The sequence below is a fragment of the Ursus americanus genome, chromosome 33 (genome assembly GCF_024610735.1).
Source record: "Ursus americanus isolate L20-20 chromosome 33, mUrsAme1.1.p, whole genome shotgun sequence".
Taxonomy (NCBI): domain Eukaryota; kingdom Metazoa; phylum Chordata; class Mammalia; order Carnivora; family Ursidae; genus Ursus; species Ursus americanus.
The window spans coordinates 8,047,240-8,073,800 of record NC_142159.1 but is presented as its reverse complement, the minus strand read 5'-3'; the positions used below and the strand labels follow the sequence as shown (position 1 = coordinate 8,073,800).

Sequence of the window (26,561 nt, the reverse complement as noted above, 5' to 3'; positions counted from 1 at the left end):
TGAAGCGTGGTGCTGCTTTATTGAAACTTCTTCCCCGTCACACACAAAGCAATTAAACAAGGGGGTGCCGGCGGGGAGCCTCTTCCACGGCCCTCTCCCTCTGAACCCCCCTCTCAGGCCCCAGAGAACCTGTCTCCATAGCCGTCTCATCTCCGCCTTGAGATCAGCTCCCTCAGCAAGCCCAGCCCACAGGGAAACAGGCGAAAGAGGGGGTGTGGGGACCCAAACCTTCCCTTCGGCCACCACCGCCACGCGCGCCCACAAAGAGTCGGCCTGCTTTGACCGAACACACACGTAAATTTGGTCCACAGACCACAGCCCACGGACCCGCCTGATGCCGGGGCTCAGTCACTGCTTAAGCACGAGCATTTGGCGGAACGGAGGCACCGCTGCCCAAGTTGGTGACAAATGGGCCACCGCTGTGGGATGGCGGCAGCTCGCTGCTGGAGACGACCGCGCCTGAGGCCGCCCTCGTCGTGGACCCCACATTGTGCAAAGACACTGACCGTGTGTGGCTGACAGCTGCTGACGATCGTCTGTCTTCAGCAAAACAATTGTGTGTTTGTCGGGACCGTTCGGTGATGGGAACACCTGTTATTTCCTGGAAGTAGCTGCCGGATGATGTTGGGCAACTGCTCCATTTTCATTTGCACTTGAAATTACTCAGCCTCTCGGAAGTACCAAATTGACCAGAGGGGGCAGCCAGTTATTGGATTCGCTTGAAGGGAATGGTTTGGGGCTAATTTGATTTTTATTGTTCTTATTGAATTTTATCCCTGGTTTGAATCGACTGGTGGTTGGCTGTCCATAATTGTTGAAACCAGCAATGTGCAGGAATCGGACGGATGCGTTTGGCAGGGAGGACCCAGGGATGGTGACTTGGCCGCATTGCCCCGTGAGCGGACAGCTGTCCAAAACCAGGGCAAGTGACAGTGGCGGTCTGACCGAACCAGTTCCCTGCACCGAGGAGCGTGCTTTTCATTTCTCAGCCACGTGGTTACACGGGTCAAGTGGCAAGTTGTTTAACCAAACCCACTGAATTGGGAATGACGGATGGTTTAAACAAATGTTGGGGCCGATCCCAATAAGCCGAGAGTTGTTAGACCGAATTTCCGAGAGCCTCAGGGAGTCTTTCAGCCTGAAGTGGACCCAGTTGTGAGCATCTCCCAGGCCCCATGGGAAAAGCAGGCCAGCGAGGGGGACACAAGCGGGTTGTCCTGAAGTCAGCCGGGTGGTTCACCCGGGGCCACAAGGGCCACCAAAGCGGAGAAGCGGATTGCGAGACAGCTCCGCCCCTCCCAGCACGGGGCTGGGGCCTGGCGGGCGTCACACCTCTGAGTAGGGGGGTGGTGCTGGGTCCCCCTCCGGAGTCTTGTACGGCAGAGACAGGGCTTCCTCGTAGGACGGCAGGACCACCTGGGAGTAACAGAGAGATAGGGGCTGAGGACCGGCCAGAAGGAACCAGGATTCCAACCTGGAGTCAACGGGCTCCAACCCCCAGCTCTGGCAAAATGGATAATGGTGATGACCAGCACACCTTGGGGACTTCCTCCGCTAGACACTGCATGGCCGAGACATGTGCAGTGTCTATTCCTACAGGGGACAGAATTGCCTCTGCCTGTCCAGTTTCAAGCCCCCTTGTGGTGTAAATGATGCACCATTTTCCCTGGGAAAAACTTCTCTGTCCACATGCTTTCAGAAGAATTGTTCCCACCCCTCAGATCCGGGGTAGGACATGAGACCTGAGTGTGGCCACTCAAAGTAGAACTTCACCCTCCCTGGCTAACATCATTGGCCTGGGGATAGACTTGTGACCCAAGCTGGTCGCTCAGACATGCTCCTGGGCCTTTCTGCTGGGGTTGCTGAGAGGGTGGGATGTCAACCTAGGGGTTTTGGCAGCCACTTTGCCACCACGAGGAAATGGCTGCCTGAAAATGGAGCCCACACTGAGGAAAACAGAGTCAAGCAAAGGAGAGGATGAGATCACATCCAGGTGTTACAACTCAGCCAGCCTCCATGAGCCAGACCTACATTGGACCTTCAAGTTTTGGGAGCTAATAAACCCTTTTTTCACGTAAGTCAGATTGAGTTGGGTTTCTGCCACTTGCAACCTAAAGAGTCTTGACTAGTACAATCCCCATTATACAGATGAGGAAAGTGACGCCAGAAATTTAAACCAGCTGCACTTTTCCCACCATGTGTCCAACGAGCTGCTTCTAAGTCCACCTCATCCCTCTGCCTAGGAGGCCCTTCCCCTTTCCCAGCTAACTCGTGTCAGCTGGAAGTCTAAGACTTGGTCAGGTGCCACCCGTTCCAGGAAGCCTTCCCTGATACCCCAGATGAGGCCAGGTACCTCCTCAATGCTCCCACTTCCCCCTTGCTGCACACTGCATTGCAATCAGATCTCTGTGTTTGGACTCAAAGTGGGCTCTACACTCCCCTAGGACGGGGTGGCATCTCCGTTTTCTTTGTACCCCCAGGGTTGGATACAATGCCAACAAAGAGTAAGAGGCAGAAGATGGTGAATGCATGAATGAGGGAATAGAATCCTAGACTATCCGAGTCGAAAGAGATCTTCACTTTCTTCTGCTCCCATCGTCTCACAAGGGGAGAAACTGCAACCCAGGGAAGGAGAGAGACATGCCCCCGATGACACAGGGAGTGGCAGGGCTGGGACTGGACCCCCCCCCCCCCCCGGCTCACCTTCTGCGGCATCTGGGAGCTGTTCCTCTCCTCGGCTGAGTTCATGTACTTCATGAATTTGTAGCATCTCCACACGCACTTGAACATGTAGACCTGGAGGAAGAGCCGGGGCAGACTGTGCTTTGCAGACCGGTCCCCTGTCCCAGCAGGCCTGGGACAGATGCTGGGCACTTCCTGGGCAGCCCTGCTCAGCCCGGAAGGCAGCGCCCGGCTGCTGCTGCTCAGCCCCCTGTCCTGGGGGAGGGGCGCCTCACCTGCCGGTCCCAGGTGTTCCAAGTAGTGCTCTTTCCACCGCCCCCCAGACCCTGCACAGAAGGGGGCTTTGGGGGCCGTCTGGCCCCCCTCCAGCCTCCCTGGCAATGGTCCTGCCAATCGTTCTTCTCCACCCCTGGGTCTGGAAGCTCACTGCCTCCTGAGACGGCAAGTGATGTAAGCAACTGCTTTCTCTTAGCACCGGATGCAAGCACTGGGGGTATTACCAGGGTGGGCAGTGAAGCCCCCAGGGGCCTGTTCAAGGAGCAATAGCCAACAGGTCTCTCTCTGCCCTCAAACTGCCCCCTAAGGAGGGAGGGTGGGTCCTGTCTTCTGGAAGTTCTCTTGTTTTATGGAACCCCATGATGGGGACTCAGAGGTGGCAGGAATAAATAAAATGAATTATAGAAGAGTGAAGTAGGAGGCAGGTGGAGGAGGATGGCCAGTGAGGCAGAGTGAGGAACAGAGAGAGAACTCCCCCCCCTCCGCCAGGGGGATAAAGAACGGGAGGGACAGGGGAGACAGAGCTGTGCTGTGGGCCAAGGGGAGTCGCTCTCCAGGAGAGTGTATGACGTCAAACGGCGCCCCCCCTGCCCCATGCTGGCTCCCCCAAGCCTTTAGGAAAGTTCTCGCTGCCCTTCACTAAAGCCCTTGCACTAAGCGCGTCCTTTGAGGGAAGGCTCAGAGGAGGGAAGTTCCGTTTCCAGGCTGGCATTGGGTGACGGCAGAGGCTGCTCGGGCCACAGTAAAAGGAGGCAGTGATGTCCGGTTACACCCCCACACACAGAAAGACTGAGAGGAAAATGCGCCCAAGGATCCGGGGCGCTGCTCTCTGAGTGGTGGTGGGTGGTGAGCTGACTGCCTTCTTTCTGCTCATCTGTAGTTTCCAAATTTCTACAGTGATCCTACGTTACTTTCACAGTTAGACTAGAACACTCTTGAAAGCCCTTCCTTCTGATGCCCATCCACCCTGATGTTAAGTCGACATCAGCCTCCCTGGGGCTTTGGGACACAGGCCCCAGTGTTGGCCTCTACACCCCCATGAGGGTCCTTTGGGTATTTGGAGACTCCTTGAGTCACCTCTTTCCAAGCTGAATTGCCCTGGTTTCCTTGACTCGTTCAGGTGGCAGAGTGTTCTTACTCTCCACCCCCCTGGTTGTGCCGCTATTGACACTCTGCAGTCTGTCATATCTCTCTAAGAATGGGGACCTGACATGGGACTCTATCTTCTGGGCCCGAGCACCTCAGAGAAGAATAAAACTATTCCCCTCCCTCCTTCACACCACCAAACCTCTAGTCATATAACCTCAGGACTCTTCTACGCTTTGGTGCCTGACCCACATAAAACTGTGACAGGGGCAAAACAATATTAATTCTGTCCCCTTCACAGATGAGACCCAAGGCCCAGAGAGAAGTGACTCGAAAGGCAACCACACAGCTAGCAAGGGGAGAGCTGGGACTCATATCCAAGATTTTCTGGATCTCATTTCAGACAGAGCCGCTCCTCCTTCCCTGGATCAGGGTCTCCCTGAGTTACACATCAAGTCCCTGACACCTGAACGCAGGCGGTCTTCACAGATCCCCTCCCTCTCAATGGGGTGTCCCCAAGAATCCAAAGTGGGGTCCAAGGAGCTGGTGTGGGAGGGCTGGAGGAAGGAGCCAAGAGCAGGGAGGGCAGCAGCAGAAGACAGTGGAAGCCTTCCCTGCCTCCTAAGGGTCTGGCTGGGAGGGCCTGGGCAGCGCGGGCTCCCCCCCTTCCCAGAGCCGCATGGGGAGCCCCTCACCTTCAGGATGAGGACAGTGATGAAGGCGATGGAGAAGATGACCATCATCTTGATGAACTGGCTGTGAGCCACGCCCTCCTGGCTGGGGAGGTAATTCTGCAACAGATTGGGGGCCCCATCAGCGCCTCTGCCCGCAAGGAAGTCTTCCAGTGCCCACACGTGGAGGAATGACACGGCGTGGCACAGACACGGTCCTGGCTGACCGCTGCCAGGGCCCTAGGTGGCAGGCGCAACCTACCATCAGCCCCCTGTGACAGGCGAGCAAACCAAGGCAAGCAGGTGCAGCGGATGTCCGCCCCGCTGGCTCTTACCTGGCCGGAGCCCCCGGCCCCCAGCTGCCTGGGCCCTTCTCGAGAGGCTGGGCTCACTGACAGACCCGCCCGGTCCTGACGTACATGGGAGGCACGCCCCAGCCGAGCCAGCAAGCCATCTTGGGAGGGGGCCCTCCTGACCTAGTCAAGCCCTTGGCATCCACAGCCCCATCCCCATCTCTGGGGAGACCTCACGAGAGACGCTGAGTGTGAATGGCCAAGCTGAGCCACTCCCAAATTGCCGGTCCTCGGAAACCGTGAGATAGCAACTGTGCATTGTTTCAAGTTCACGACGTTTGGGGAGAATTTGTTAGACCGCTCTCAAAAACGAGCACTATTTCTTTCTTTTTTTTTTTTTCTTTAGAGAAAGTTTTTATTTCTGCTTCTCTCAGTGTGTGTGTTTTTATGATGGACGTCCTCGCTTTCTTCAACTTTGATATTTCATTGATTCAAGAGTCTCATCACGCCTGAGGAGTACATATAGAATTGAAACATGAACTTCACAAAATCATTTACTGATTGCCCCAATAATTTCTAATGTTGGCAATGAGACTGTGGGCTGTGTTTAGTTTCTGTTACGCTTATAGACTCTTCAGAGCGAAATACTAAATCCAACATTAAACCCAAAGCACGCGATTATATCAAAGACGATGCCAAAGGCTCTATCCGAACAGTGACGTTATTTTTCAAGGTTGATGTGTGGGGAGAAGTCATGTAGGTAACAAGTGAGCCTGGAAATGACCCGTTTTTTTATGTATTGTACGTGTGTTGACTCATACAATGACACCACATTGCGGAAGGTAGGATAATTATACACTTCAGTGCTGTTCATTGGGAGATTTGCAAAAGTCTGAGGACGCCTCTTTATAAAGGCCAGGCTGGTTATCATGATCAAGGGGTGTAGACAGAGGACCTGGAAAAGTCATCTAATCCTCTTTAGTTATATGGGGTAGTGCCCGAAAATTGTGCAGAGAAGCCTCGGGGCCATACCGAGAAGTGCTGAGCGCCCCTTTCTCCATGCATGAAAAATTCGTATTTCAGCAATGCAATTCACACACCAGGGCTCCCTCTGGGATCGGGCAAGGCCACCCTAAAATCACATGTCTGCCGGGCTTCTTCCCTTTGTCTCACATCCTGAGCTCCCCATCTAGGGAACGCAGCCTAGGCACGGAGGCTCAGAGAGGGGAAGCAGCTCGCTCAAGGCCACGCAGCCCATGATGGGGACGGGCCCCCGACCCACACTCACCATGTGGTTCATGGCCTTGAAGTTGAGATAGGTAGGTACCTCCATGTAGGAGCTGCAGAGGGTCAGGACGCTCAAGCAGAAGTCCAGCAGCTGCAGGGTCATCAGCGGGACCTTGGAGGGACCCTCGGGAGGGCAAAGGCAGGAGGAAGGAGACACATCAGCCATGAAGCCCTAAGCCAGAGGTCCCCGTGCTGTGGGGCCTTTCCAGACCACGGGACCCAGAAAGAAATGGATGCCCGTTTTTCAGACATTCCCACCAAGGGCCGGCGGCAGGACCTGGCCTCCAACCAGGGTCTCCTGATGCCCAGCCCGGGGCCAGCAACTCAGTCTCCTCCAGGACAACAGTTAGGGAAAGTCCGAAAAGTAACTTTCAGGGAGCCGAGTCACGTATTGGCACCTCGGTCACGGGCATCCGCCCTGTGGACGCTCATTGTCGGCTTTAATCAACTTTATCTTCCTTCCTTCCACTTGGTTCCAGAGGGACAGAGCAGGGGCTGGGCACGGAAATGGGCACGCGCCCTTCCCTGCAGTGTAAACTCACGCGTGGCTGATATGAGCCGAGTGCCCACAACGCGCTGACCGCCCTGTGCACACCTTCCTCACGGAATGCCCCCAACACGCGGGGATGGCGAGCCCTCGCGGGCACATCTCACAGAGGAAGAAAGCTGGTGTGATTTGATGGGGCTCAGGCTCGTCAACAAGGGAGGGGCCCCAGGGGACAGAGCCCCCGCCACCTCCCCAGGTGGGCCAGCTGGGGGGCATGGGACAGGGCTGGGTACTTACAACCCGGCTGCTCCGGGACGCGAACTTGAGGTAGGCGGGCAGCTCGATGTAGGAGCCCAGCAGGGTGAGCAGACACAGCAGGAAGTCCATGATTTGTAGGGACAAGAAGGGAAGCACGTACTTCTCCCGGTTCTAGAAGAGAGGCCCAGCACCGTCAGGGAGCCCCCCTCACCGGCAGCTCCCTCCCTCCCTGCGGAATATGGCCCTCTCCTGAATCATCCCCTCCCGGCTGGCCCGAGGTCGTTCTATGTGGACCCACATGCCTTCCTCTGAGGGAGGCTCTGGGATGGGGAGAAGGTAAGACCCAGGCCGCGAGTGCCAGGCGTCTTGGTGTCCCAGGAGACACAGGGAAGTGTCCCCATATATAGAGATAAGTGCTCTCGGGCCTCCAGAAGCAGGGTTTCAAGAACCCAACTGGGAAGGGCTTTGTGTCCATTTTATGGATGGGAGGCATCAGAGAGGACTTCCTAGAGGTGGGGACACTGAGGCTAGATCTGGAAAGAACCATGAGGGACATGGGGAGGGTATTGGAGATAGAAGGGTCAACATAAGCAAAGGTCCGGTGCGGGGCAGGGAAGCCCACACGGCTTCCACGGTGGGACCCTCCTTGGTGTGGACCACTCTTGGGGTGTTCGGTCAGGGTAGGAGGCCCTGGGAGGCCGAGGCTGAAGGTCCTCTCCTTCAACTTCAAGCGAGTAACTACTGTGACCAGTATGAGTGCACATGAACCCACCGTTGGGGACAAAATCACAGAAGGGGTGGTTTTGTGGTTTCTCACGTGGCTGTCTAAAATCACTCAGGAGGCCCCCGGAATAGCCGAGACTCAAACTCAGGGCCTTCTGGGACACCCTGGTCCACTTTTCTAGCTGGACCACGCACCTTGCTACACGAGGACCCGGGACCCACCCTGCACAAGGTACAATCACTCCCTGGGGCCCAGAGCTTCCGCAAGGGTGCTGTTCGCTGAGGGAGGGATGGGAGCAGTGCGGGCAAGGTGGACGCATTCCAAAGCAGCCCCCCATCCTTCCTTGCCCCACTCTGCCTGCGAGTGCCAGGGCACCGGCTCCCCGAGGACGATGCCCTTGCTGGGTCCTGCTCCGGTGGCTGCGCGGTGAGGCCCCGGCTTCCTGCCGCCTGGGGGCCAAGGGACGCACCGGTTCCTCTTCACAGCCGGCTGAGCCACAGCCTGTCTCTCTCTCACCAGCGCGCTGGGTGGAACTGAGCCGGGTGCGTCTACGCTCCCCTAGCTCTGGTTCCTCTCCTTGTTTACGAAACCTGTTTTTCCCCCTCTCCCCACGCCTCGAAATGACCCTTCCTCTTTTCTCTGTCCACATTCCCTGCTTGCATTTACAGCTTCCAAGCGTGTGGGTCACCAGCTACTACAACCAAAGTACGCGCGGGCACACCCGCACCCTGGAGGGTACGCGTTAGCACGGAAGCAAGGCCTCCAGCCCGAGAAGTCTGGTATGGAAACGATGCTTTCCAAACTGTAAGCAAGCATGAAGAGCTCTAGGGTGCAACGAGGGGTCTCCCAAAATACCCACCTCCCGCCCTCTTGCCAGCCAGCGCTGCCCCCCCCCGCAGTGGGTGTGAATAGAAGAGGGGGCAGGAGGGTAGCTGGGGTCGTGGCCAGCCCCCAGGTCCTGACACCCACTCGCCTGCCCCGACCGAGCCCTCACCTTGACCACTCCGATCAGCAGGCCCAAGCTGATGACAAAGAGCATGGCGATGAGCAGGAAGCTGGAGACCAGGTTGGCTGAAAGGCAAGGGAGAACGGTGAGGGGCCCAGGGGTGCCCCGGCACCCCCACACAGGTTCCAAGGACCACAGTTTGGGAACCACTGGTGTGGGGGTTGTGACAGTGAGGCGCAAGCCCAGGCTCCGCCCTCCTGCTGTCCTCAGTCTCGGGGGACTACAAAGAGAGCCCATAGGGGCGCCTAGGTGGCTCAGTCGTTAAGCGTCTGCCTTCGGCTCAGGGCGTGATCCCGGTGTTCTGGGATCGAGCCCCACGTCAGGCTCCTCCACTGGAAGCCTGCTTCTTCCTCTCCCACTCCCCCTGCTTGTGTTCCCTCTCTCACTGTCTGTCTCTATCTCTGTCAAATAAATAAATAAAATCTTTAAAAAAAAAAAAACAAAAAACAAAGAGAGCCCATAGAACATCTCGGGGAACACGGGGTGCAGGCTGGGAGGGCGGCCTGGGTCTGCTTTAGCCAGGGCAAGGCCAGGCAAGGCTTCTGAGGAGGTAACCTGTGAGCTGAGTGACCAGGAGTCCGGGCAGCTGAGACGGAACTGAGCTCCGTGTGGTGGGCCCGGCTGGAGCCGGGAGCGAGGGGCCAGAGCAAGGGGCCAGAGCCAGCGAGGGGCCAGAGCCAGCGAGGCCGGCAGGGGCGGGATCCCCCCGTGGGGAGTTTCTGTCTTACTCCAGGGTGGTGGGCACCCACTGACAGATGTAAGTAGGTCAGTCCTGCTGTCACCTTCCTAAGCCAGTTAGGTTTGCAAAGCACCTTCCTCTCTGCTCTCATACCTACAGGCTTGGGTGGGGCCAGGTCTCCATTTGCAGAGGAAAGACCTGTGGCTCAGAAGGGAAGAGGCAGGGCGTCAAACCCCAGCCAGTCTGCCCAGAGCCAGGGCCCCTCCCCGCACGGGCTCTCCCCATACCTGCCCCTCCCGCTCCCGAGTCCCCCAGACTTACCGAGCCTAAGGTAGCCCGTCTGCCACACCTTACAGGACCCCTTGCCATGGACCACCTCCACCGCGTGCTCGATGAACAGCAATACACTCATGATCTGGGGGCAGACGGAGCATCCGTCAGTTGGGCCCGCACAGTTTCTCCCCTGCCCCCTCCCACCCTGCTGACGGGCAGTCCGGGGGGTGGGCCTGTGAGGTTGATCCTGGAGGAGACAGCCGGAAGGCTGGGTCCACGCAGCATCCTGGATAAAGTGTGGCCTGTACAGATAGACAGCTCAAGCTCCTTCTTCCTTTTCCCAGCTGTGTGAGCTTGGGCAAGTTACTCAGCCTCTCTGTACCTCAGTTTTCCCATCTGTAAAATGAGGAGAGTGTCTGTAGCTACCCAAGAGGGTTATTATGAGGAGTAAGTGAGGACGTCCCAGGAGAGCACTTGGAACCACACCGGTGCTCAGTAAAACAATAACTGTGCCCACTGAAGGTCAAAGTTGGGGGGGCTGAGAGCTCCCACCGGTAACTGGGCCGCTCTTCTGCACCCCCTTTTACGACAACAGGCTTTGGACATTATAGGATCTTAGTCACAGCATCCGAGCATCCTAGAGCCTCAGGTTCTTGGAATTACCAACACAGGCCTGGCAGCACCTGCCTGATCCGTGACTCCCCGGGGAGCCCTGTCAAGCCCATCCCCCATGGCCCCTCAAATTCTCCATCTGCAAAATGCAGATAATAATACCTGCCTTCTCGGGTTGTAGTGGGGCCAGATAGATTAATTCACTTAAAAGACCTATGCTCACTATTGTGATCGCTATTATCCCCACTGGACTGTAGGTTCCAGGCAGGGAAGGCTTACGTCTCTCTTGTTCACTGCTCTAGCTACTGTATTGGATGGATGGGCGGACGGATGGATGGATGGACAAACGAATATACCCCATCCAAATCCGATGCACCTGAGCGTTGTGGCCCTCGTGACATCGGGAGTCCAGCCACAAAACTGCAGTTTGAAAGGACCTCAGAGGTCACTACATCCATGCCCTCCGCCGTCCAACGCAGGACTCCTGCGCCATGCAGCTTCTATTTAAATACTTCCAGCCAGGGGAACTCACAGTCTTCTGTGTGTCCATGCCCTTCCCCACCACCGCACACAATTCTCCAGGCACCGTCTGCCTGCACTGAGAATCACAAGACTATCTCCTTCCTTGTAGTGCATGCCCTACCTCTTTTAATATGGCCGAAGTTCACATTGGCTTTCTGGGAGGCCCTGCACTAGTAATTCATGCTTAGCTGACAGGCAACCAAACACCCACCATCTGTTTTCCTCTTGCTGGCTGCGTGGGGTTTTTTTAGCTCAGACACAGGTCTCAGTTTGTCTTCCTGCCATGTTACGTTCTGTTCAAGGGGCACGAAGGGATAGCACAGAAGAGTGATGAAGAGCTGAGCTCCAGAGTCACACAGAGATGGACCTGAATCCAGGTCAGTATGCGACCTTGGGCAAGTCATTTCACCTCTCTGAGTTTTCTCATCTGGAAACTGGCGATTGCTGGAGTTAGCAAGGATTAAATTGCACTGTATTTGCAGGGCGCTGAGCCCGGGGCCTGCAGTGGGTGCTCAGCAAACACAATCCGCTTTTGGCTGTTGTGAGCTTACAAGGGGTGGCAGAATGGTACCAGGAGCAGGGTGCTGGGGGGAGGGGGGTAGAAAGCAAGCTCGCTCTAGCTGCCCCCTCTACCTGGTGCAGGGTGAACCAAAACAGGCTTTGTTTCATCAAAAAGCTTGAGAGCAGCTCCGAGCGGAAGGCAGATGCTGTGGGGGCTGTGGCTGACACCCACAGGAAACAGCCCCAAGAGAGAAAAGCTGCTTCCTCAGCCCCTGAAGCCTGGGGCTCCAGCCTTTCTCCTCCCCAATTTCACCTTTAATAAGGGAAAGATGAAGGGAGGCAGATGGCACGTCCATCCCGGACAGGACAGGGCATCCTGCGAGGGGGTGAGCTCCCCACCCCTGGGGGGATGCAAGCAGAGCACAGATAAGACGCAGCTGCACTTAGAAGGGCACATGAGTATCTACCAGGTGTGGCAAGAGAAGATTTTGGAAAGTCCCAAGAATCCAGAATTGTCTGAGATCTGGAACGAAGCTCAGAATCAGACAATCCCAAGCTCCAGTTGCTTGAAAGAGCCTCTGTCCACTTATTTTCTAAGCGCCCTCTGCTTGTTTGATAAGCTCAGAGAGGTTAGGTGGTTTGCCCAAGAACATACGGCAAGTTGGGGACAGAGTGGAGACTGGAGTCCAAGTCCCCCAGCGGTCTCCTGGAGCCTTCGCACACACCCCACTCCCCAAAACACTTCGGAGCCCCCACTAGCCTGTACCCCAGACGGTGCGGATGTTTTGATCATACACCTTTGTCAGTGAAACCTTGTGAACACACTCCTCTACATTTCTTTCGAAATTATATGCACGTGCTACTGTTCTGGTTATTACGAACATCATAACACACACACACACACACGCGCGCGCGCACACACACACACACACACACACACACACACAGATCCAGAAGTTAATAAAGAATAGAGTTGAAAAATTGGGGAATTCTAATACTGTCATCTCAGGCATCACCCCACTTCGGAGACCAGTGCCAACCCACAGCTGTCCCCAACCCCTCAATTCTGGCCCTAAACATCTCTCACAGCCCCACCACTGCGCCTGTGATCCTGCCATTAGACTCCCAGTACCCGCCTCCTACCTCCCCGCCCCCATATCCTATGACCCAGAGAAGGGGAGAGAAGGGGAGAGAAGAGGAGGGACCTTTGTACACCCTGACTAAGGTGAGCTAGGCTCACCATCCCAATGATCCTCCCAAACCCAGCGAAGGGACTGTTCTGAACTCCCACCCCCACTGCACAGACGAGGGGAGCGAGGCTCAGAGAGGTCCATTAACTTGCCTGTGGCCTCCAGCTGGTAACGGGTAGGGCCGGGATTCAAGCCCAGGCCAGTGGGCCCTAGATTTGATGCCCCCACTGTCCTTCCAGCACCTCCCAAGCTTCTGCCTCTGCCTGAAGCCTGCCCCCCTTCCCGCTCCCATGCCAGTGCCCCGGCAGAGTCAGAGGGGCACCACCCCTTCTCTCCCCACAGCTTCTTCCCAGGGCACCAGGTGCCAGAAGTAGCCCTCTTCTTGTAAAAACCACCTGGGTTCACAACGAGGCTCAGCCTTTCCTGCATTTCTACCTTCTCAACAGTCCTGGAAGGGGAGGGAGAGAATTCTGTCCCCGTTTGCCAGATAAGAACACTGAGGCCCAGGGGCGCCTGGGTGGCACAGCAGTTAAGCGTCTGCCTTCGGCTCAGGGCGTGATCCCGGCGTTATGGGATCGAGCCCCACGTCAGGCTCCTCCGCTATGAGCCTGCTTCTTCCTCTCCCACTCCCCCTGCTTGTGTTCCCTCTCTCGCTGGCTGTCTCTGTCTCTGTCAAATAAATAAATAAAATCTTTAAAAAAAAAAAAAAAAAAGAACACTGAGGCCCATAGAAGGCAGGCACGAGCCCCGAGTCTCAGAGCCAGGCAACCTCAGAATCAGTCTCAGACCCTCTGCTGGCCCCTAACCTTTGGCAGAAGATACCAGCCTCAATCTGGGAGAAAGGAGTCTCAGCTCCCTAGGAGATGGGATGGAGAGGAACTGACATTTATTGAGTACCTACTGTGCGCTCAGACCCGCACACACAGGCTTACATCACAGTCTCCCAAAACTGTGCAAGAGAAGCAACATTTCCCCACTTTACAGATGAGAAAACAGAGGCTCAGAGAGGAGAACTCACGTGGCCCAGCAGGGATCTGAACCCTGGTGCCTATGGCCCGAGGTTCCGTGGCTCCACCCAGGGCTGAATGGGCCTAGCCCCTGGTCTTGCCAATCACCTGCCCACCCTCCCCAGGCAGCTCTAGACACCCCGCCCCGCCCCCACTCAGGCACTGGCAGCTGGGGCACGAGGCCACCCCCCTGCCTCATGGCTGTGTAACCCTGGCCAGTTCCTGGCTCCGCCTTGCCCTCAGTTTACCTACTCTGGTCAATGAGGAGAGGCACCCCCATCTGCACCCAGGGCCACTGGGATGATTGAACTCTTGCAAACTATAGCATCTCACACTGAGGCCACCCAGGGTGGCCCACCCGGAGCTGCGCCCTGCCCATCAGGAGGCTCTCACTTCTCCACCCACGTCCCTAACCAAGAGCCTTTGTACTTCCAGGAAAGTACCTGGCTTACCTGCGGTGTATGCTGGGAGAGGCCCTGAGCCCCCCGGCGTCCAGATGTCCCAGGCCCCAGGACCTCACCTGCCCGTCACCCCACCCTCCTCCCCTCCAGTACCCACCAGGACAAACAGCTACATTTTCCAGTGACCCACGATCTCCCGGGACAGGCCAGGGCTCCTCTCCTCCCACAAGCCCAGGAGACAGCAGCCACTCACTGCCCTCCCCCCCAGTACAGTGTCACTCACTGCCTTCCCTCTTCAGCAGCAAGGTCGTGCAGAGTAGAGCTGGGGTGTGTGGGTTGAGTGGTCCTGGGCCCAACCCAAGCTCTGTGTCCCTGAGCAAGCCACTAACCTCTCTGAGCCTGTCTCCTCATCTGGGAAATGGGCACAATAACCAGACCCGCCTCGCAGGATTGCTGTCAGTTCAAAAGACACGTTAGCATAGAGCCAGGCATACAGCAAGTGCTCCGTAAATGAACACTTTCGGGCAGCATTCATTAATCTGTGTAGGTATCCTTTCACTCCTTCTGTTCGTTCATCCAGGAAATACTCCGGAGCACATGTGGGCTCCAGGCCCTGTCCAGAGAACTGACCCTGCTCTGGCCTGCAGATGTCATGGTCCCCGGGGGAAACCACGGGTGACCAGTGTGTTCAGAGTCACAACAAGGGGCGTGCAGAAGGCTATGAGGCCCTGATGAGGGAGTGATTTCCCCCATCCGGAAAACTCAGGGAATGTTGCACAATAGGAAAAGTTTGAGCAGGGTTTTGAAGGATAAGTAGGAGTTTACCAACAGAGATGAGAAAAGGCATTTCCGGGAGAAGGAACACCATATGCAGAGGCCCAGAGGCTGCCAGAGCAGATCCAGGGAAGTCCGTGGGCAGGAATGTACCTCCCCGAGAGAGCGGATGTTACCAGCGCGCAAGCGAGACCCAGGGCGACGCAGGCACCAGCTCAAGTTCATGTGGGAAGTTGGCTGCAGAGCTAGAATCGGCCTCGGTCCTGACGACAGTGGTCAGACAACAAGACCACATCGGTGCTGACCATGCTCTGCCTACCCCGCCGTCACCCCTACTCTCCATTCCCCTTTTGTACCTCTTCCCTCTGCTTCTTCCCGGTTTCAGTTCCCATTCCCATGCCCAGCCCGTCCCTTCTTTCTCAATAACGAACACAACCTCCCGCAGCCCCGCAGTGGGGGAAGTCGGAAGAATTTCTATATGTTTGTCTGGCGGTTCTGAGGGGCAACCAACAGCCTGAGCCGAACTAGAAGCGGCCAAATCAGGGACAGTGGCAGGAATGGGGGCACTGCTGAACGTGGCCGGGCCATCATGCTGGCGATGCCCCAGCTGAATGTCGCAGACAAAATGCTGGCCGGGTGGGGCTGACGGGGGCGATGGTGCTGGGAGGTGGGGACTGGCTGCCATGTGGCTGGGTTTGGCATGGCGGTGACGGTGATGATGACATGGGCAGCGGGAATAGAGGTGACCAAGGCTGTGGCAGGGTGATCGATGGTGATAGACGGAACCCCGGCGGGCATGCTGGGAAGTGGTAATTGACTGCCGTGAGAATTGGGCCATGACATTGCTGCTGATGTTGACGACCGTGGTGACATCTTGATATGATGGCGGTGATGACAATCATGGTGGTGGTGACAGGAAATCCCCGAATCTGGGGCTCAAACACCATTCTCTAGTCCAAGAAGGTGGGCCCGCCCTCTTGGACCTCCTGGGGCTCGGGACTCCCCCCTTCAAAGCAGGTGGACAGAGCCCCACCCTCTGAGATGCCAGGGGGCACCAATTACAGAGACCCAGCCCTCGGTGAGCACCTACTAGGTGCCTGCCGGTGGGGGGCCCTTTCCTAGCCTTCTACTTTATTTGCTCCTGGTGAATCTCTGAGGTCAGATTGTCCCCCCACTGACATCGGAGGAGAGCAGGGGCGTGGGTGTGACTTGGCAGGGGTTGTGCAAGGAGCCAGGCCCGGGCACGTCCTCCACCCCTCCCCGACAGATAACGCAGTTTGCAAAATGGGAAGTGGGTCCCAAGTGCGCACCCCTTCCCGCCCCTCTCCCTTTTCAGGACCACTCCACCTGACCCTGTGTCCTCCGGCTCTAGTGGCCTTGCGACCCAAGGGCTGCTGCACACTTAAACCATTATCATCGTCGTCGTCGTCCTCGTCTTCGTCATCATCATCACACCCTCCCTGAAGCTCACCCGCCCACTCCGCTTTCCCTAGGGGCCCCTGGCTTGTCTGGGTGGAGGATGGGAGAAGACAACCAGAGGCGTCAAGGTCAAGAGGAAGCTCTCCTCCCCCACCCTCTCCTCTGCCACCCCATACTTCCTGTGGAGGCTTATCAAGGCAAGTGGGTGGGGGCCATTCCCCCACAGCATTCTCTCCCCAGCCACCTCGCCAGCCAACCCCAGATATCATCGGCCGGGCCCTCCCAGAGGAGCTCGGGCTCAGCTGAGGCCCCGGCCAAGCTCCCCCCACCAAGGATGCTGCCCTGCTGTCCTCCCTCCCACCCCCGTTCCCCCCACTGTTTGGCTCCACCTGGCCACTTTACCTCTCTGTGCCTCAGTTCCCTCATCTGTAGAACAGAGAGAAGGATCCACCCCCTGGCGAGGCTGCCCGTTGAGGAGCCAATGAGGTGACATGTGTCTGCTACCGAAGACAGACCCACTCAGAAAGACCCGCTGACCAGGAGAAGTGCTTGTGTGTGGACCCCAAATCATACGCCCCCCACGGCCATGGCCACTCTAGTTGTAACAGCCCCAAACTAGAGGCAACCCTCCCACAGATAGGCAAATACACGGTAATATGTTTGTGCAATGAAATACCACGGTGGACGGTGGGGGGGTGAGCTGGCCGCACACAGTGTTGAGAGAAGGAAACCAGACACAAAGGAGCCCCTGCTCTGTAATCTCACTCCTGCCTAGTTCTAGAACCTACGATGGAAGAGGCCAGTGGGGCAAGGGTGGTGATGCGGAGGGGGCACTAGGGACCTCTGGGTCTGGTCCTGTCCTATATCGCAGTCTGGATGGAGGTTACACGGGTGTGTTCACTTTGTAAAAAGTTCCTCAAGATGTGTGCTTGTGGTATGTAAATGACGCATCAAGAAAAAGTTTGCGAAAGTAAAATAAGAGAGATTAGCCAGCCCCTACTCCGTGTTGGGCCCTGGAGATCACAAAGATAAATCAGGTTTCCAGGCCTCCAGGCCAGAAGACATGGTCCATGGGGCCCCAGGAGCTGGGAGTGGGGAGCCGCCCTGGGATGGGGGTGAATATTGGGAGTTGGGGATCCAGGACTAGGGGCTCCAAGCAGTCAGTCTTGAAGTTTTCTCCCAAAGGGGCAGTGGGAAGGGTGTGTCAGGCAGAGGGAAGGGCAGGAGCAAAAGCAAAAGTGGGCAAGCCCCATTCAGGAAACTGCCAGAAGTTTCTCTTGGGGACTGCGACTTGGGGGTCGTCCACGTGCCAGGCACCCAGTTGGCCCCCAGGAAATGTTAGCTGCCGTCTGGCTGGGCTGGTGGAGGGATACAGGAGACGTGGGGGAACTGGTGGTTTCACAGGGGCGGTGGCTTTGGGACCAGCAGAGCCAGGAGAAAGAGCACTCCAGGCAGAAAGGACAGCTTGTCCAAAGGCGGGGAGCTCCCAGAGAACACGATTCAGATGGCGTGTGCCTCGGTTTATTGCCTTGTAGCGTACGAAGTGCCATGACATAAATAAAATCTTTAAAAGGGGTGGGGGGGTGGCGCCTGGGTGATGCAGTCAGTTAAACCTCTGCCTTCGGCTCAGGTCATGATCCGGAGTCCTGGGAGCCTGCTTCTCCCTCTCCTTCTGCCCCCCCTCTCCTTCTGCCCCCCCACCCCCGCTTGTGCACTCTCTTTCTCACTTTCTCATTCTCAAATAAATAAATAAAATTTTTTAAAAAGAAGAAGGAGAAGTGCCATGACAGGAGAACTGCTTGGGGAGTAGCTCGCTCTGGTCCGTAGACAGCTCTGGCTGTCTGGGCAGAGACCCCCGACCCCGCACATGTGACAGCCCAGCAAGGCCCGCCCTCTGCCCTCTGGCCTTCCAGACCGAGCCCCTCTGAAAGAAGACAGGATGGCAAGCGTTTCTGTGAAATTCCTGGCCCAGTGAATCCCAGGGGCCTCTGCCATTCAGTGATTGGTGGGGGGTCATCAAATCTCCCCGGGCCTCTGCCATTCAGTGATTGGTGGGGGGTCATCAAATCTCCCCTTATGGGGAGCCCCTCATGGGGGAGACTCAGAGTCATTCTCCAGGCTTGGCCCAAACCCCCATCATCCTCCACTTCCTGAGTATCTGGGGAAACACCTTGCATCCAAACTATTCCCCAAAACCGTCAATTCCGTCTTCACCTTCGGAGCGAAGGCCCGCCATGATGGCTACTGCTATGACCACGGGGCACGCAGCAGAGGCCAGGGCCTCCTCAGACACCCGCAACTCTTCACCCTCACCTCAGCCTTGTGAGGCAAGTTCTGCTAGTCCCATGTTCTCCCCACTTTGCAGGTGAAGCTGAGACTGCGTCCCTACGTGAGGGCTCCATGTTTCTATGAGCCAGGCCCCTGGATCTCACAGGTGACCCCGACCCCTGTCACTGCCAAGAAGTGTGCCCTCCCCACCACGGTCTGGTCGACGGGCCTCTCCAAACATCTTTTCTCCTCTGCCGAATGGGGGCTCCCGGGTTTGCTGCCATTTGTGGGGTGCTCATGGGGTGCTGGGTGTGAGCCTCGGAATGACCCTGCAATTCAGCGTCACTGGCCCCCGTGTGCCAGGGGAGGATGTTGAGGCTGGGGGTGGGGGAGGGAGGCCCTGGGCTCACAGCAGGGCTGTGGCTGGAAGGGCAGGGAGCCAGCACCCTCCCCAGCATAGCCTCATGCTCGGCTTCCTGCCTCGTTAGGGCTTCTGGCTTCTGCGGCCCCCTTCCCCATGAGAGACCAGCGCAGGCCTTGCAGTGAGCACAGAGTGAAGTCTGGGTTCCAGGCCCGCTGCCCTGGGCTCGAAAGAAAAGCCTCATTTCCTGGGGTGCTCGGGGTCAGGGGGGTGACCGAGAAGCGTCAGTGGCCCCCCAGACTCCACTCGCCAGTTGTGGGGGCCAGTCTGAATGGGAGGAATGGTGTCTCCCCTAGCTGTGGCCCTCTAACAGCAGTGGGTCCTTGCAACCCAGGTGATTCCTGAAGGCTGGGACCAGCACCCACGTCCCATTCCCAGAAGCCCCTTCCTTCCCTTCCCTCGGGCCTGAGAACCAGGAAGTGGGGAGAGGACGAGGCCCAGCCCGGGTTCTGGCCTAGCCTCACCCACCTCACAGGGCGAACACATCCATCCCTCAGCCCTCCAGGCCTGGTGCCCCAGGAAATGTTTCCCTTTGCCCCCAGGGGACCTTGCGTGCAGGCCCCACTTGGTCCAGTGGGTCCAACGGTGTCCACAAGTAGCTGTGTGGGTCTCCAGCAGTTTATAAGTTAGAAGGTGGGGTGCACAACCCAGAGATGAGGAGCGTAACTCAGTTCCAACCAGGGCCCCCGGGCCGTGGCACTGGGGAGGGGCCCCCACTCCTGCCTACCCCCCCCCCCGGCCTCTTCACACCTTCGAGAAGGGCACAGACTGAGGCCTTTCTGCCCTACATGGGGGCATCGGGCGTGAAGACAGAGGCTCTAACAGACTTTCATCCGGGACTTTCCCCACCTGGCAGTTGGGGCCTATTTTTAGGCCCTAAACAGATGAGCTTTCACAGGTGTGGTCTGCTCCCCCAGCCCACTCTGGGCCCTGGCCTGCAGCCCCTCACTCCGATGACGCCACGTCAGCTCAATACCTCAAAGCAGTCACCCTTGAGGCAGGGACTCCTGACCCCAGGTAGCAGATGAGGAAACTGAGGCCCAGACGGCATCACAAGTTAGCGATGGAGACGGTGCTCTGATTTCCAATCCCAAAATGGAGCAGAAAGAAGAACCCCTGGGAGTCTGGGAAGGACACATCAGGAGGGCTTCCTGGAGGAGGAAGCTTCCTGTGAGCTGGACCATAAAGAAGAAACAAAGACTGGCTGAGGGAAGGGCCTCCCAAACAGGCGGGCCACCCCAGCCCATGGGCCAGGTAAGGAATTCATTTGTTCGCTCACTGGCTCATTCCCCACACCTGTGTACTGGGGCGGTGACCTAGGACAAGCCGCCGCCCCACCTCCCTGTGACCTGGACCAAGCCAGGAACCTTCCTGGGCCCCTGCTTTCTCATCTCTGAAAGGAGAGGATTGGACCAAGCAGACATCCATCCTTTGGGCTCCGAAGCCTGAAAGAAATGAGGAACTCGGTCCAGCCTCCCCCACCACATCTCACCGCCATCCTTCCCTAACCCCCAGCTCTACGGAACGAAGGTCTCAGTGTTCCAGACAGCACGGGGTCTTTCCCTCCCCCGAGGCTTTGCTCCAGCTGCTCCCTCCCCAGCAGCCCCAAGCACAGGCCCACTCATCCTCAGCACGCCCACACCGGCCTCCTCCAAGAAGCCGGTCCTGAATCCCCCGCCTCCACTCCGGGGCCTCCCCTCATCTGTGCGCCCGTGGGGTCCAGCGAAGCCACTCTCACGGCTCTCCTCAGGCCTGGAGACCCTGGAGGCACAGGCCATGGAGGTGCCAGGCCCGGACCCGGGCCCAGGGCTCGGCCCAGAAAATGAAAGCGTGTTGCAGAATTTCTCTGCATTAAGGACAGACAGACTCCTTTACATAAGAGAGGTTGCTCTCCTTTTTTTGTTTTGCCAATTTAAAAAGTAGTCCTGGAGTAACCAAATAAATAAACATTGGATTATAACCCAAAGTATAAAGTAAATATCCATGAGTTTCTACTGATGTAAATAATACAACAAATAAGGAGAACAGGTCAACCTTCCATGAGAAATTCCAAATATCTCAAATATTACGCAGCTTGTCTGCCCTCAAGAAATAATTCTCCACTCCTTCAGTGACCTCTTCCAGAAACGACAGTATGGAGGGTGGGGAGAGGGGCAGTGGGGAGGAACCTGACAAACACGACCTTCGCCAGGTGATCAAGGTCACCATCAACGGTGATAAGCCACGTCGGGAGTCCACGCTTTTGACAGGATGTGCTGAGAACGGCCCATCACCTCCGCCATCTCCCTCCCGGTAACACTTCACCCAAGGCCAACCAAGAGAAGACCATCAGACGAGTCCCCTTTGATGAATGTTTGAGCAAATGTACGACCAGTACTCCTCCAAACTGTCAAGGTCACCCAAAACAGGGAAAATCTGAGGAACTGTCCCAGCCAAGAGGAACCTGAGGAAGCATGAGGATTAAATGTGACATGGTATCCTCGATGGGATCCTGAGACGGAGAAAAGCTGTTAGGGAAAAGCTGCGAAAATCGGAGTAAAGCGTGGGCTTGAGTTAGGCTGTTGAGGGGGATTCCGATTGTGAGAAATGTGACGTAAGATGCTCGCCCCCGGGCAAACCAGGTGAGGAACGTGCAGGAACTCCGTACTGTGCTCGCAATAGTTCTGTAAACCCAAAACCTTTCTAAAATTAAGTTTACTTTAGTATACACTCAGGGCGCTAAGTGGTTGTCTGTTGAGTGTCCAGCTCTTGATTTCGGCTCAGGTCATGATCTCAGGGTCGTTGGTACCAAGCGCCACACTGGGCTCCCTGCTCAGTGCAGAGCCGGCTTAAGATTCTCTCTCCCTCTCCTTCTGCCCCTCCCCCCTGCTCATACTATAAATAAATACATACATACATAAATACATAAATAAAATCATCTTTAAAAAAAAGTAATACATGCTCATTATACCAAATACAGAGAATACAAGAGTATAGAAAAAATTAGAGCTTTCACGACCCTATAACCCAGAGACAGCCAGCATCAGCCTCCTTCCCTCCTTGGCAGGTGTAAGCTTTTCATCTGGGCAACACATTTCTAATGGAATTCTAGGCATCTTGGAGGGGAGAAGTGAGGGAAGGAGATATTTCTGGGCTAAAGGGTCTTCTGGGGAACCCCCCCCCCCCTGCCATTGACTTAGGACGTACTTTGGGTTGTCAGACAAGCCAGGGCCAAAGAGGTCAATCTAAGAAAGTTCTCTGCGGGCGCCTGGGTGGCTCAGTCGATTAAGCGTCTGCCTTTGGCTCAGGTCATGATCCCAGAGTCCTGAGATTGAGCCCCACGTCAGGCGCCCTGCTCAGCAGGGAGTCTGCTTCTCCCTCCCTCTGCCTCTTCCCTGGCTTATGCTCTGTCTCTCTCTCTGTCTCCCTCAAATAAATGAATAAAATCATTTGAAAGAAAGAAAGAAAGATAGTTCTCTGACGCCCCTACACATGCAAGTTTGAGTCAGAAATCACCTGGGACCGAGGAAACCCTCTACACAAACCCAGCAGGACCTTGAGGGAGGCCCTCCAGCCCTTGGACACAGGAGGGTCCCCCCATCAGAACGTCCCCGATGACCGAAAAAGTGTAGCGCTGTCTTAGGACACCAAAGACCCAATTTAACCCTCCCCAGAGAGGCCAAGTCCAGGAATAGCTCTCACTGTGCAGTCGTCATCCATGACTGGCTCCAGATGACGACAATCATCTGGGCCATCGACACATCTGGACAGCAGCTTCTCTTTTTCCATCCAGATGTTAGAAACCCTGCCAGCACACCTGCCACCCAGCCCCTGCCCTTTCTGGGAAGGAACAGAGGCTTCTCCAGACGATGATCCCTCATTGCAACCAACCAAGGACCCCAGAGAGGACCGCCTTGGCCGGGCATACAGCCTCCGGGCTTCTCCTCTGTTCTCCTGCCTTCCGCTCTAGAACATCCCATGGCTCCCCATGGTTCACATTACAGACAGTGGTTCTCAACTGGGAGTGATTCTGTCCCCGGCGGACATTCGGCAATGTCTGGAGATATTTTTGGCTATCACAACTCAGGGGTTGTGCTACCAGCACCTTGTGGATAGAGGCCAATGATGTTGCTCAACCCCCTACAATGTGCACTTGGGTCCCTGCGACAAGGAATCCTCCAGCCCCAAACATCCATAGTGCCCTGCAGCGAAGGTCCAGACTCTTCAGCTTGTCTCTCTGAGCCCCTATCACCGCCTGCACCCCAAGCTGAAGCCTCCAGGTTGGTCTGGGTAGTGTCCCCTACGCAAGCCACCGTCCATCAGCCTCTACACTTAGCGCACCTGTTCCTCCCCGTCCATACTCCCCACAAGCAAACTCCACACGTCCACCAATGGCACCACCTCCAAGAAGGCTTCCCTGATCACTTGCCCACACTTTCTCCAGCTCTGTGGGCAGGCACTGATGTCACTTCACCAGGGACAGATGAGGACCTCAGACAGTGGGATCAAGAAGAAACTTCAAGAGTCACAAAGTCTATGCTGTGCAGGACAGCCGGGCCCAGGCAGCCTGCGTATGGACTCGGTCTGGCCAGCGCAGGGATATCTTTTTCACCTTGAATCAGTCACCGATACAGAAATATATCAGAAAATGTGAATAAAAGCCTGTGTTTCCTGCTTCTCTAAATGTCAGGAGAGCAGCTCCCGGGCCTGCATTCCTTGGTGGCGACAGCCAGTGGAAGCAGAGATCAGCTGCCAGAGAGACGCAGGCTGGGGCCCCCAGGTCAGCGCCGTCCGTCTGCCCCACCACACTCACTTCTGCGACCTGTCTGGCCCGCAAACAGGGTGGAGCTGGAACCCTCTGAGCCAGTCCCCCTCCCCACCCGTCATCTTTACAAAGGGAACACTGAGGCCCAAAAGAGAAAGTCGTCCCAGGTCACACAGCCAATTAGTGGCAGAGCTGGGGTCAGGGCCCAGGGTCCCGCCTCCCACAGGGACACCTCCGCGTCCATCACTGTCCTTCGGAGAACATTCCACAATCTCAGAGCTTGAAGAGGCCCTAAGGATCTGGTGCGGGGACAGCCAAGGTGCCATTCCCATCTCTCAGGATCACTCTCACGCTGGCAGGGTCCAGGCAAGGCGACCTCTGAGCAGCTCCCAAAACCAGCCAGCATTCTGGGGTCTGACAGCCGGACCCCGGCCGTTGCATGTGACGCACTCTGATAACAACCGCTTCCTCTGGTCAGGCGCTGCTCACGCGCCGTGTGGATAGGAACTCCCTTGCTCCGCACAGCAGACCTATCAGAGAGGTAGTACTATTCTCGGTGAGGAAACCGGGCTTCAGAGAGGTTAGGGAAGCAGCCCAAGGCTGCACAGCTAGGAAGCGGTGAGGCCAGGATTTGCACACAGGCGTGGACCCAGAGCCTGTGCTCTGAACGCTGAGGTGCACCGCCCCTCGGAAGGCCGGGGCCTCGGCCGCAGCCCTGCCTGCCCAGCCCCAGACAGGAAGCAGATGCAACCAGGCTTAAGCAGTTTACAGCAGCTCCCCCAGAATGCCAGATTCAGGCTAATTTTGAGGAAGGCCTTCTAGGCTCATGAGAGAACTGTTAACCACAGGCCCTGAGTCACCCCAGGAGGAAAGCACCTGGGTCTGGGGGAGCTGGGTGTGGCTCGGAGTTGTGTGGTGGGCCGCAGGGTGGGGGGTGGGGGGGTGGGAATGGGTCTGGGCAGGACTGAGCAGAGACCCCGACTTTCACCCACCGAGACAGAGCGGGGCGCCTCTGGCCCCAAGGGGCTGTGGTTCACCCAGAGTCACTGTGCATTCAAAGAAGACAGAGGCTCCACCCCGGGGCTGTGCATGCCAGCTTCCAGAGGGGAACCGCTGGGCCGCCCCCCTCCGGAGCGTGGGCCCGGCAAGCCATCCTACCCATTAGCACAAGATCTCAAGTCTTTTTTGGTGGAGAGAGGGCAGTGGCGTGCCAAGCTGTCAACCAAGAGGATCCAGCCCCCTCCCTTCCCACTAGGAGCGCAGGGGAGAGCCTCACCTTCCTCCCCGCCAGCGGCCCAGGCCCCCCGCAGGAAGAAGCAGGTCCGACTCCATAGCCTGGCAACAGTCCCAGCCCACAGTGCTGCAGGCATTCCTGCCTTCCACAGCCCTCTCCAGGCTGCTGTTCCATTTGAACCTTGTGGCTGCTATTTTTGTGCCATTTTACAGAGGCGGAAACTGAGTCTCGGGAGTCGTTGAGCTCCATTCGCTTGGAACAAGGCTCCTTCTCCCAGCCCTGCTCTACCCCGGCGGCGGCTGCAGGGCCCCTTCCCAGTTTGGCAGAGGGGGAGACTGAGGCCCAGAGCAGGGAAGAGATCTGTCCAGGGTCGCACGGGGAGGTGGTGGGTGGCGGTCCTCCCACTGTGGCGGGTGGTCTGTAGCTCGGGGCCCTCTTACACACGCGCGCACGCACACACACATGCACACACGCACAGCCTCCCGCGTCTGCTCGCACACTCACCACATGGTAGATGGCGAGGGCGGTGGTGGCGATGCGGACGTTGAAGCAGCAGCAGGTCTGGCGGACAGCAGCGGTGCGGGGGGACATGGTGCCGCCGTCCCCTGCTCCTAGGCACTGACAGGGAGAGCGCAGCGCCCGGAGCAGGGCAGAAAAGGGGAAGCTGCCGGCTGCCCTCCTCACTTCCTTCCTGCCCCTCAGACAGGCAGGGGCCAGCTCGTCACCACTGGGGCGGGGCAGTGGGGAAGGACCACAGCCCGCCTCGAACACGCCACAGCGGGCCCTCTGCCACCCCCGGGCGGGGGGGGAGCTTCCCTGGGGAGGGCAGGTCCTTGCACCTCAGGACCCAGCAATTTGGTAGATGAACAGACACACGCCCTGCTTATGGGATGCTCCCCATCGCTCCTGAAAGCAGCGTTACCAAGCCCATTTCCAGATAGAGAAATGGAGGTCCAGAGAGGTCAAGGCCATCACCCCAAGTCACACTGTAGTTAGTGCTGGTGGCAGGATTCAAACTACACATAGCTCTCGGGTAGGATTTCCTACACGTTTTTAGCATGATCCTGGATTAATTGTTGTAATCCTCACCTCAGTCCTTTGAGGGAGGTACTAGGATTAGCCCTATTCTCCAAATGAAGAGACCAGGGCCCAGAGAGGGGAAGTGATTTGTCCAAGGTCACCCAGCTAGCGCGTGAAGGAACTGGGACTTGAATGGAGGCTGACTGATTTGAGAGGTGGCCCCTCGGAGCACGTGTTCTCTTCACTCCACCCCCAGCCTCAGAGAGAAGCATGTTTGCCCTGAGCTCTGTCCGAAGCAGGAGAGAAGAATAATCACTGAGCAAATCCATCATTTGTGTGTCAGGCCCGGGGCGAGGCTCTCCCCGCAGCTGTCTCCTTAATCCCTCACAGCAATCTGGGAAACCCTCAGTCAAGCGTCTCTTTATGGGCCTCCGGGCCCCCAGAGGCTCACATGCAATCAGGGATTTTCCCCCCTCACTCTTGGGAAAAGGTGGAATTAATAAAGCACGACTATTACCAAGCTACACTGGGACCTCTACTCTCTTTGCAGGTATCATCCATATTGCAGTAAGGAAGGGAATAGAAGGCACTGGGGAAATCTCTACAAGAAGTCAGCTTTGTCCAGACGTGGAGCTCACTGGCAACCGACAGCTTCTGTACGAGAACAACACCGCGGGACCTCAAGTCCCACCCCCGCGTGCAGTCAGGGACTTAGGATTGGCTATG

General features: G+C 56.9%; 1 protein-coding gene across 1 annotated transcript; it reads right to left on the bottom strand.

Moving 5' to 3' along the window:
• On the bottom strand, window positions 1-25,491 carry LAPTM5 (lysosomal protein transmembrane 5). Its single transcript, XM_045782511.2, has 8 exons — window positions 25,320-25,491; window positions 9,771-9,864; window positions 8,759-8,835; window positions 7,080-7,211; window positions 6,297-6,419; window positions 4,740-4,835; window positions 2,704-2,796; window positions 1-1,416 (listed from the first exon to the last, which is right to left on the bottom strand). The coding sequence occupies exons 1-8, from the start codon at window positions 25,404-25,406 to the stop codon at window positions 1,327-1,329; spliced, it is 792 nt and encodes a 263-aa protein (XP_045638467.1). The 5' UTR covers window positions 25,407-25,491; the 3' UTR covers window positions 1-1,326.
• Window positions 25,492-26,561: the final 1,070 nt, after the last annotated feature.